The sequence below is a fragment of the Pongo abelii genome, chromosome 4 (genome assembly GCF_028885655.2).
Source record: "Pongo abelii isolate AG06213 chromosome 4, NHGRI_mPonAbe1-v2.0_pri, whole genome shotgun sequence".
Classification (NCBI taxonomy): Eukaryota; Metazoa; Chordata; class Mammalia; order Primates; family Hominidae; genus Pongo; species Pongo abelii.
This window is the reverse complement of record NC_071989.2, coordinates 143,157,915-143,170,348: the sequence shown is the minus strand read 5'-3', so window position 1 is coordinate 143,170,348 and position 12,434 is coordinate 143,157,915. Positions and strand designations below refer to the sequence as shown.

At 41.4% G+C, this 12,434-nt stretch overlaps 1 protein-coding gene and 1 pseudogene across 3 annotated transcripts in view; one reads left to right on the top strand and one right to left on the bottom strand.

Annotated features, from left to right (window-relative positions):
• The window catches only part of DDX46 (DEAD-box helicase 46), a 71,428-nt gene that overhangs the window by 20,587 nt on the left and 38,407 nt on the right, over positions 1–12,434 (bottom strand). For all 3 annotated transcript variants that reach the window (XR_008525744.2, XM_024247270.3, XM_024247271.3), the window contains exon 16: positions 830–1,023. Coding sequence is in view for 2 of the 3 variants with exons in the window: in XM_024247270.3 (XP_024103038.1) it covers positions 830–1,023 (194 nt within the window). In the remaining variant the exon portion in view is untranslated. The remainder of the gene's footprint in view (positions 1–829; positions 1,024–12,434) is intronic.
• LOC103890721 (large ribosomal subunit protein eL34-like) lies at positions 3,633–4,382 on the top strand (annotated as a pseudogene).

Sequence of the window (12,434 nt, the reverse complement as noted above, 5' to 3'; positions counted from 1 at the left end):
TGCTGCCTCTAGAAGGAATGAGTTAGACCTATACAGTTTCTAGAATACAGGTGAGTCAAAAAAGCAAGTAATATATGTATATATGAATGACAGGGAGGTAAAGAGGGGAGTAGGAGAAATTGGTAGGTGTGGAGATGGGTATATTTTATGATCCCATGTTTTTTTAAAAAAGATCCTGAAGTATAAACATTTATGTGTATGTGTATACAGATGGTCCCCGACTTACAATGATTCAATTTATAATTTTTCAACTTTACCATGGTGCAAAAGTGACATGCATTCAGTAGAAATTGTACTTTGAGTACCTATACAACCACTGTTTTTCACTTCCAGTACAGTATTCAGTAAATTACATGAGATACTTAATAGTTTATTATAAAATAGGCTTTGTGTTAGATGATGATGCCCAAGTATAGGCTAATATAAGTGTTCTGAGCATGCTAAAGGTAGGCTAGGCTACTATGATGTTTAGTACATCAGGTATATTAAATGCATTTTCAACTTACGATGGGTTTATCAGGACATTGTAACCCCATCATAAATCAAGGAACATCTGTATAGAAATGTTTAGGCATGAGGGGAAAAACCTAAAAGGGAAGACAAACTGTTAACAGGATCTGCCTATAAAAAGCAGCTAGGTATCTGATAATTTGAACAATACTTAGACCTGTACATGTATATAAATTACTAACATCAACCACTCTTCACACTATGTGGATTAAAGATTTTCAAAATGTCTCCATAACTCCTATTATCTACTCCTTGAAATACTAAAGAAACACCTGTATTTTAATATAATGAAGATCAACTATAAAAAACTTATTTTTACCTTGTTTCCTGCTCTTCCAGTCCGCCCTGCTCTGTGTACATAATCCTCATAATGGTTGGGGCAGCTATAATTTACTACAAGAATCAGATGTTTCACATCTAGACCTCGGGCAGCAACAGAGGTAGCCACAAGAAGTTTGCAGGTCCCATTCTTAAAGTCATTTATGATGCTATCTCTGTCATATTGATCAATGCCTGCAAGTAATTTAAAGAGCTGTAAAACATGTTCAAATTAAATTTTCCATCTCTTCTGACCAAGAATCTAAACTCAGTGAAGAACAAATTGACACATCCAACTCCTAAAATATAGAAAATAAAATACTAAGAAAATGTAATGGCAAGATTAAAGGTTATTGCTATTAACTCATTTATGAATCTTTCAACTCTGGTCTTGTATTGCCCCCCCTTTATTCTATATAAGGTTTATATTTGCAAAGGTCCAATATCAGAAATTAATTTAAACCTGTTTAGGAGCCAAAGTGAGAAAAGGCAGAAACATTCAGCCTATATTGACAAGAGTTAGATCTTTCTCCTTTCCCTGTAGGTTATTTAGAGCCTTGCTACTCAGTTTTGTCCAAGGACCAGAGCAGCATCACCTGGGAGCTTGTTAGAAATGCAGAATCTAGGCCAGGTGCGGTGGCTCATGCCTGTAATCCCAGCACTTTGAGAGGCTGAGGCGGGTAGATCATGAGGTCAGGAGTTCGAGACCAGCCTGACCAACATGGTGAAACCCCCGTCTCTACTAAAAATACAAAAAAAAAAAAAAAAAAAAGCCAGGCGTGGTGGCACATGCCTGAACCTGGGAGGCAGAGGTTGTCGTGAGCCGAGATCGAACCACTGCACTCCAGCCTGGGCGACAGAGCATGACTCTGTCTCGGAAAAAAAAAAAAAAGGAAATGAAGAATCTAGGGTTATACTCCAAACTACTGAATCAAAATCTGCATTTTAAAAAACGCTTAGGTGATTATCATATGCAAATTAAAGTTTTAGGAATACTGGTTTAAAAGTACCCAAATGGATCTCTCTTAAATAAATGATCCAAAGAGGTTTAGTATGAATGGCAAAGCAGAGTATAAAATACCATAAAGTTCTATTGCGACATGCCCAGGCCACAGAATATTTTATGATGAGGTTCCCAGGAAACTCTGATAATAGAGAAGGTAATAAGATAAACTCTCAAAACTTAAAACTCATGCTTTCAATGGAAGATTTCACAGAAAATCTGGGTTTAACATACACTGTTTAGCATGTAAATAATTACCAATACTAATTCTTAGTACTACCTAAAATTTTAAAGGTACTCTTCAAGGATTGATTTAAAGAAAGTATTTGAATCACTGTCAAAGAAACTGGAATCTAACACTTCACCAAAAAAATTGCCTAAGAAAATTTAATGAAATCAATATCAATATAAATTTAAGTTTATAATTTGAAAATACCAAAACTTTTACTTTAGCCTAAGGTACCCTTACTAACATAATCACACAAAATGGATTCCTTAGAATTGAATATAATATGCTAACTGAAGCAGCATATGGGATGTCAACCCAAAAACCATGAACCCCCTTCCTTTTTAAAATAACCCCAATTTTGTTCACATACCAACCCAACACATAGTCAGGTATACATCAAATGAGAGATGGGCCTAATCCCAGTCTCAAAGAGTGAATGAGTGAATCGTGCTTGGTGTAAACCAGCCCTTCTCAAACTTTCTGTTTTCAGGATGTCTTTTTTTTTTTTTTTTTTTTTTCTTGCCCAGGCTTGTGCAATAGCGTGATCTGGACTCACTGCAACCTTCGCCTCCCAGGTTCAAGCGATTCTCCTGCCTCAGCCTCCCCACTAGCTGGGACTACAGGTGACTGTCACCATGCCTGGCTAATTTTTGTATTTTTAGTACAGACAGGGTTTCGCCATGTTGGCCAGGCTGGTCTTGAACTCCTGATCTTGGGTGATCCGCCCACCTCCCAAAGTGCTGAAATTACAGGCGTGAGCCACCACGCCTGGCCTTTAGGATGTCTTTACACTCTTAAAATCAATAAGGACCCACACCCAAAGAGCTTTAGTTTAGGTCTTGTCTATCGATACTTAATGTATTAGAAATTAGAACAGAGAGGCTGGGGGCAAGGCTCACGCCTGTAATCCCAGCACTTTGGGAGGCCAAGGCAGGAGGATCACCTGAGGTCAGGAGTTTGAGACCAGCCTGGTCAACATGGCGAAACCCTGTCTCTTCTAAAAATACAAAAAAATTAACCAGGCATGGTGGCAGCCACCTGTAACCCCAGCTACTCGGAAGGCTGAAGCAGGAGAATTGCTTGAACCTGGGAGGTGGAGATTGCAGTGAGCCAAGATCGTGCCACTGCACTCCAGCCTGGGTAACAAAGAGTAAAACTCTGTCTCAAAAAAAAAAGAAAAGAAATTAGAACTGAGGAAATTTTTAAATACTGGATTTGTTTAAAAATACAGTTCCTTGGCCAAACGCGGTGGCTCATGCCTGTAATTCCAGCGCTTCGGGAGGCCGAGGTGGGCGGATTACAAGGTCAGGATTTCAAGACCAGCCTAGTCAATATGGTGAAACTCCGTCTCTACTAAAAACACAAAATTTAGCCAGGCGTGGTGGCAGGCGCCTATAGACCCAGCAACTCAGGAGGCTGAGGCAGAATAGCTTGAACCCGGGAGGCAGAGGTTGTAGTGAGCCGAGATCGTGCCACCGCACTCCAGCCTGGGTGACAGAGCAAGACTCCGTCTCAAAAAAAAAAAAAAAAATACAGTTCCTCTTTCAGGGGCGTTGTCTAGAGGCACTCAGAATGGTCAAGCATTTGACATACTGCCTGTCATAGGCTTTCTACAATACAGCCTTTAACAAAACTAGGTTGTCTGGAATCCCTGGTAATAGAATTGTTTACCTTTATACCAAGAAAGTTGGGAAAGCACCAAAATCTGCAAGTGGCATGTGCCCACGCAGACTTCAAGGGGTTTCTGTTGTGAGATCTAATATTGTTACGTGAATGTCCAAAACAAAAAAAACATGTCAGCAAAGCCTATGGTGGTTCCATGTGTGTTAAATGTGATCATGACAGGATTAAGCATGCTTTCCTTATCAAGGAACAGAAAATCATGATGAAAGTGTTGAAGGCACAAGCACAGAGTCAGAGAGCTAAATTTAAAAAATTATCTTTGAATAAAAATTAAAAGACTAAAAAATAGCAATGACATGTTAAAATAAAAAGCACATTTTTGTGAAAAATAACTTTCCCAGAACAATAAAATAATTTATTAAGACAAACAGGCCAGCCTGGGCAACATGGCAAAGCCCCCTCTCTACAAAAAATTAGCCTGGTGTGGTGGCACGCGCTTGTAGTCCCAACTCCTCGGGTGGCTGAGGTGGGAGGATCACCTGAGCAAAGAGAGGTCCAGGCTATAGTAAGCTGTGATTGTGCCTCTGCACTCCACCTTGGGCGACAGAGTAAAACCCTATCTCAAAAAAAATAAAAAGACAAATGGCACTGATTTACATTTTTGCCAATCTTTTTCAGGTCTGGCTTAATAGAAGATAATTGGAGTGTCATATCTTCTGTATTCAATCTGTCACAATATACCATGTCATTTAGTCTGTAGCAAACCCTACACACCAGAGAGAATGAGAGTGAAAAAGGCAAATAACATCACTGGATTATTACGAAAATACATATAGCCTCATAAACCTCCTGACATCTCAGGGATTCTCAGAGGTCCTAGGATACACGCCCATAATTCCAGTGCTTTTGGGAGGCCAAAGTGGGCAGATCACTCTGGGCAACATAGCAAAAACCCATCTTTACAAAAAATATAAAAATAGGCTAGGCACAGTGGCTCATGCCTGCAGTATCAGCTATTCAGGAAGCTGAGGTGGGAGGACAGCGTGAGCCCTGGAGGTCGAGGATGCAGTGAGCTGTGATCACACCCCTGCACTCCAGCCTGGGAGACAGAGCAAGACATTAAAAAATTGTCTCAAAAAAAAAAAAAAAAAGAAGAATCATTACTTGTCATTCTCTTTGCCTATGAAATGAAGCTTAAGCATATGATACAATACAATTCTGGCCAAAAAGATAAAAGGAGTATTAAAGACAAGTATTACGGGAAACAACTTCCTTACTATATAAAAACACACATTCCCAACAATGTAGGAGAAACCCTTACTGAACCAATCCCTCCGGCAGGTAACAACTATGAACTCTGGGCAAAATAAAGAGCAACTACGTAAAGACACCAGAGAGCGACTAACAGTAGCAGAAATGGAAAGAAAGTTGACACTTGGAACAAAGTATTGCACTGGCACTGGCAAAGTGTAGAGGATTGTATTTATTTACTTATTTATTTCAAACTCTTTGCTTAGGGGCAGGCCGTGCACAGACCAAGCAAGGAAGTCAAAACTTGAACAGAAACTCAGTCTTATAAGAGAAACCACCAGAAAGTGTTCAAAACAAACTCAGGACTGGGAAACAGAGGAGATAAATCCTGAAAATAATGGAGCAGAAACCCACAACTATGCGTATATATGCTGCCCAATCATCTGGCTGACCCCTAAGCTACAGATTCATGAGGCAAAAATCTAAGCAGTTGGGATGAAAAAAAAAAAATTCAGAGATTTCAGGGCTAGGCTCGGTGGCTCAGGCCTGTAATCCCAGTACTTTGGGAGGCCAAGGTGGGTGGATCACCTGAGGTCAGGAGTTCCAGACCAGCCTGGCCAACATGGTGAAACCCCGTCTCTACTAAAAACACAAAAATTAGCTGGGCGTGGTGGCACACACCTGTCATCCCAGCTACTTGGGAGACTGAGGCAGGAAAATCGCTTGAACCTGGGAGATGGAGGTCCAGTGAGCTGAGATCATGCCACTGCACACAGTCTGGGAGACAGAGCAAGGCTCCGTCTAAAAAATAATAATAAAATTTAAAAGTAAGAGATTTCAGATGCTGCCCATTAAAGGCAGACAGAGCTTGGATGCTGGGTTCTGCCAAGTTAATGCCCTATTTGGAAACCACACAAAAACAAAAACAAAACACCACTTGAGGGGGACATCAGAGAATTGAGAATTTAGAATCGCTACAATGGATCATTCACAAAGTACAGTATACAAACAGAAATTACTAGACATACAGAGACAAAACCATAAAACAAAAATCAAGAGAAAAGACAGTCAATAGAGACTGACATCAGTATGACCCAGATGTTAAAATTAACAAAGATTTCAAAGCACATATAATAATTATGATCAAGACTTTTTAAAAATGCTTACAAGGAATGTCTAGAAAATCTAATCAGACAAACAACAAAATGTAAAAGAGAACATATTTGTAATTTTAGAACTAAAAAAAATACAATAACTAATTCAAAAATTTACTGGATGGGCTTAACAGAAGATAGGAGATGACAAAAAAAAAAAAAGATAATGTTGACGACAGGGTAAAAGAAATTATCAGGGCCAGACACAGTGGCTCACGCCTATAACCCCAGCACTTTGGGAAGCCGAGGTGGATGATCACCTGATATCAGGAGTTCGAGACCAGCCTGACCAACATGATGAAACCCTGTCTCTACTAAAAATACAAAGTTAGCTGGACGTGGTAGCATACACCTGTAATCCCAGCTACTCAGGAGGCTGAGGCACAAAAATCACTTGAACCCAGGAGGCGGAGGTTGCAGTGAGCCAAGATAGTGCCATTGCACTTTAGCCTGGGCAACAAGAACAAAACTCCATCTCAAAAAAAAAAAAGAAAGAAATTATCCAATTTGATCTACAGAGGGGAAAAAAAAGGCCGAAAAAGACTGAACAAAGCATCAGTGAGACAATATCAAAAAGTCAAACATATACATAACTGAAGTCCCAAAGAGAGAATAAGGCAGGAAAGAAATAACGAAGAATTTCCCAAATTCAGAACAGGACATAAATTTACAGATTCTAGAAGTTAAATGAATCCCACACAGAATAAATACAATATAAAATAAATAGATATAGTCACCATATGATGTAGCAATCCCATTCTTTGTTATCTACCCTAGAGAAATGAAAGCTGACATTCACACAAAAATCTTTATTTGAATAATAGCAGCTTTATTCATAATTATAAAAAAAAAAAAACCACTAAAATGTCCTTAAACAGATGAATGGATACACAAACAGTGATAAATCCATACAATGAATACTACTCAGTAATAAAAAAAAAAGAACTATAGGCCGGGCACCATGGCTCAGGCTTGAATCCCAATACTCTGGAGCTTGAGGCGGGAGGACTGCTTGAACCCAAGAGTTTGAGATCAGCCTGGGCAACATGGTGAAACCTCATCTCCACAAAAAAATATAAAAAACTTAGTTGGGCATGGTGGCACATTCCTATAGTCCCAGCTACTCAAGAGGCTGAGGTGGGAGCATCGCTTGAGCCTGGGAGGTAGATGTTGCAGTGAGCCAAGCTGAGAGAGTGCCACTGTACTCTAGCCCGGGCAACAGAGAAAAGTTGTCTCAAGGAAAAAAATAAATAAATAAACTATGCAAGAACTTGGAACTTGGATGCATATCAAAGTTATTAAGCTGAGTAAAAAAAAGCCAATTGCAGAAACTTACATACCGTAGGATTCCACTACAAACTTTTTTTTTTCATTTGAGACAGGGTCTCACTCTGTCACCAAGGTGGGAGTACAGTGGCATAATCTCAGCTCACTGCAACCTCTGCCTCTCAGGCTCAAACAATCCTCCCTCCCACCTCAGCCTCCTGAGTAGCTGGGAGGCTAATTTTTTATAGTTTTTAAATTTTTTCAGAGATGGGGTCTTGCTATGCTGCCCAGACTGGTCTCAAACTCCCAGACTCAAGCAATCTGCCCAACTCGGCCTCCCAAAGTGCTGGGATTATAGGCATGAGTCACTGCACCCAGCCTATAAATGTTCTTAAAAGAATACAAGAGGCCAGGCGTGGTGGCTCAGCCTGTAACCCCAGCACTTTGGGAGGCTGAGGCAGGTGGATCACCTGAGGTCAGGAGTTCGAGACTACCCTGACCAACATGGCGACAACCCATCTCTACTAAAAATACAAAAATTAGTGAGATGAGGTGGCACATGCCGGTAATCCCAGCTACTTAGGAGGCTGAGGCAGGAGAATCGCTTGAACCCGGGAGGTGGAGGTTGCAGTGAGCCGAGATGGCATCATTGCACTACAGCCTGGGCAACAAGAGCAAAACTCTGTCTAAAAAAAAAAAAAAAAAAAAAAACACACACATGAGTGGTTGCCAGCGGTTATAGATGGGGAAAGGTACCTTTATAATTAATTACCTTTATAGGGACATGATGAGGGAGTTTTTCAGGAAGTGATGGAACTGTTCTGCAACCTGATTATGGTGTATTCTGTGGGATGTGGCTAAAGCAACCAAAATACTGGAAGCAGCCCCCACCCCCAGGGTCCCACAGAAATGACTAAACTGTGGCACAGTCATATAATAGAATGTTATTCAGCAATAAAAGGGGAAGAACTACTGATACATGCAACAACACGCATCAATCTCAAAAGGCAAATGCTAAAAGAAACCTTACATAAATAACAATGCATTATATATGATTCCATTTATCTATAACTCTAAGAGGTAAAAAAACTAATCCATGTTGAAAAAATTTGTTTAAAGTACTTGACTCAGGCCAGGTGCAGGAGCTCACACCTGTAACCCCAGCACTTTGGAAGGCCGAGGCAGGTGGATCACTTGAGGTCAGGAGTTTGAGACCATCCCGGCCAACATGGTGAAATCCCGTCTCTAATAAAAATACAAAAATTAGCCGGACATGGCGGTGCATGCCTGTAGTCCCAGCTACCCAGGAGGCTGAGGCAGGAGAATCACTTGCACCTGGGAGGTGGAGGTTGCAGTGAGCCTAGATCATGCCACTGCACTCCAGCCTGGGCGACAGAGCGACATTCCATCTAAAAAAAATTAAAGTGGTTAACTCTGGAGGGGCAAGGACAGAGATAAACTGAGGGAAATTTCTTAGATTTTTTTTGATTTTTAAGAGACAGTGTCTCACTATGTTGCCCAGACTGGCCTCGAACTCCAAGACTCAAGCAATCCTTCCACCTCAGTCTCCTGAGTAGTTGGGACTACAGGCATGCAACACTGTGCCCAGATTAGGGTTTTTTTTTGTTTTTGTTTTTGTTTTCCTTGAGACGGAGTCTTGCTTTTGTCACCCAGGCCAGAGTGCAATGGTGCAATCTCTGCTGCTTACCACAACCTCCACCTCCCAGGATTAAGCGATTCTCCTGCCTCAGCCTCCTGAGTGGCTGGGAATACAGGCACCCGCCACCACGCCTGGCTAATTTTTGTATTTTTAGTAGAGACGAGGTTTCACCATGTTGGCCAGGCTGGTCCCACACTCCTGAGCTCAAGTGATCCACCCGCCTCAACCTCTCAAAGTGCTGGGATTACAGGCGTGAGCCACTGCACCCGGCTGGCTTTTTTTTTGTTTTAAATATTCACAAATTTTGCTGTAGTCCCAGCTACTTAGGAGGCTGAGGAGGGATGATTGCTTGAGCCCAGAAGTTCAAGACAAGCTGGGCAGCATAGGGAGACTCTGTCTCAGAAAAAAAAAAAAAAGTGAAACAAGTTTTGAACTAATGTTAATGATATGCACATTGACATGAAATGTGATAACCTGATCTCCAATTTATTTGAAATGTGTGAAAAATTAAGAAAAATTGATGTGTGGGTAGACAAAGAATAGTAGCTAAAAAAATGATAAACAAATGTAGTCATCACTCAGTATCCTCAGGGGATTGGTTCCAGAGTCCCTGGCAGATACCAAAATCCTAGGATGCTCAAGTCCCTTATATAAAATGGCATAGTAAGCCCATATCACCTACACCCTCCTGAAAACTTTAAAAAACTCTAGATTACTTAAAACCACCGATTACAATGTAAATGCTATGTATTAATAGATAGTTTTTATAATGTATTGTTTAGGGAATAATGACAAGAATAGATTTTATGCATGTTCAGGACGGACAAATTTTTTTCCAAATATTTTCAATCTGCAGTTTATGGACACAAAGGGCTGGCTGTATATACATACAATGGAATATTATTCAGCCTTACAAAGAAAATCTGACAAATGCTACAACACAGATGAACCTTGAAAGCATTTTGCTAAGTGAAAAAGACCAGTCACAAAAAGACATAGAATGTATGATTCTACTTATAGGAGGTACCCAGAATAGGCAAATGCATAGAGACAGAAAGCAAAATAGAGGTTATGAGTGACTGCTCAGGGATGGGGAAAGAAACTTGTTACCTAAAATAGTAGTTTCTATTCAGGGTGATTAAAACGTTCTAGAAATAGACAGTAGTGAAGGTTATAGCATTGTGAATATACTTAATGTCACTGAATTATATACAAAAAATGGTACATTCTAAGGCTGAGCGTGGTGGTTCACGCATGTAATCCCAGCACTTTGGGAGGCCAAGGCAAGTGGATTATCTGAGGTCAGGAGTTCAAGAACAGCCTGGCCGACATGGCATAACCCTGTCTCTACTAAAACACACAAAAAAAATTAGTCAGGCATGGTGGCATGCACCTATAGTCCCAGCAACTTGGGAGGCCGAGGCACAAGAACTGCTTGAACCCAGGAGGCGGGAGGCAGAGGTTGCAGTGAGCTGAGATCGCACCACTGCACTCCAGCCTGGGTGACAGAGCAAGACCCTGTCTCAAACAAACAAACAAACAAACAAATAACAAAAAAAAAAAACGGTGGGGGAGGGGATATTTTATGTAGTGAGTATTTACCACACCAAAAAAAGTCATTTTCGGGCCAGGCACGGTGGCTCATGCCTGCATTCCCAGCACTTTGGGAGGCTGAGGCGGGCGGATCACCTGAGGTCGGCAGTTCGAGACCAGCCTGACCACATGGAGAAACCCTGTCTCTACTAAAAATACAAAATTAGCCAGGCGTGGTGGTGCATGTCTGTAATCCCAGCCACTGGGGAGGCTGAGGCAGGAGAATCACTTGAACCTGGGAAGCGGAGGTTGCAGTGAGCCAGGATTGTGCCATTGCACTCCAACCTGGGCAACAAGAGCAAAACTCCGTCTCAAAATAAATAAATAAAAAATCATTTTCAAACATTAAAAGTTAACCAAACACAAATCTTCAAAGCCCCTTTAATTTCATCCCATATGAAGCCTACTGGAAGTAGACTGTATTTCAAAGATATGTCCTATTCCATATGCTTTTCTGCACGTGGGATGACACTCTCTCAATCAAGAAGTGATATCTATGCCTCCATCCCCTTGAATCTGGGCCAGTGTGGTAATCAACCTATTGTATATGGCAGAAATGAAAGCTCTGCCAACTCCAGTATCATCTTTAACTCGCTGGGCAGCTTCTTGTTCTTTCCTCTTGGCCAAGCAGCCTCATAGAGAGGCCCACAAGGGCCCGTGACCAAGGCCTAACTGAGCTCCTAGTCAAGAGCCAGTACCAATTTGCCAGCCACATAAAGTGAGGTAGATTGGTAGGTGATGCCCAGCTCCACTGTGTCCCAGCAGATACAGCATGAAACAGAGACTAGATATATATGGTGAGCTCTGCGCAAATTGAAGATTCATAAGCAAAATAAGTAACTATTGCAACTAAATTTTGGAGTGATTCATTACTAAGCTACTAATAGCCAGAACACTTAGTTAATGAGAATAATTCAAATTGTCTCTGTTCCATGTGTTTTGTGGTTTTTTTTTTTTTTTTTTTGAGACAGTTTCGCTCTTGTTGCCCAGGCTGGAGTGCAATGGTGCAATCTCGGCTCACCGCAACCTCTGCCTCCCGGCAACCTCTGCCTCCCAGGTTCAAGCGATTCTCCTGCCTCAGCCTCCCAAGTAGCTGGGATTACTGGCATGCGCCACCATGCCTGGCTAATTTTGTATTTTTAGTAGAGACGGGTTTCTCCATGTTGGTCAGGATGGTCTCGAACTCCCAAACTGAGGTGATCCGCCCACCTCAGCCTCCCAAAGTTCTGGGATTACAGGTGTGAGCCACCTCGCCTGGCCTTTATTTATTTATTTATTTATTTATTTATTTATTTATTTTTGTGGAGAGAGTCTCACTCTGTTGCCCCGAGTGCAGTGGCACGATCTCAGCTCACAGCAACCTCCGCCTCCCAGGTTCAAGCGGTTCTCCTGCCTCAGCCTCCCAAGTAGCTGGGATTACAGGCATGTGCCACCATGCCCAGCTAAGTTTTGTATTTTTAGTACAGATGGAGTTTCGCCATGTTGGCCAGACTGGTCTCCAACTCCTGATCTCCGGTGATCTGCCCGCCTCGGCCTCTCAAAGTGCTAGGATTACAAGCGTGAGCTACCGCGCCTGGTCTGTTCTAGTTCCACATACTGTGATATTGCTATTACATGTATATGATAGCAATATCACAAGAAATTAAAATGTTACTTTGAAATTTCAATAAAAGCTCTTTAAAGTGAATCATGAAAACCTACAAATAGCATGTGCAATGGAAAGGGTATAACACAGAGAAAATTTAAATTCAATTCCTCCAAAGTTGATAAATGGCGATGGAACTTGGTCAAACCAAAGTATGCCTGTATGATTTTCTTTCTCTTAGA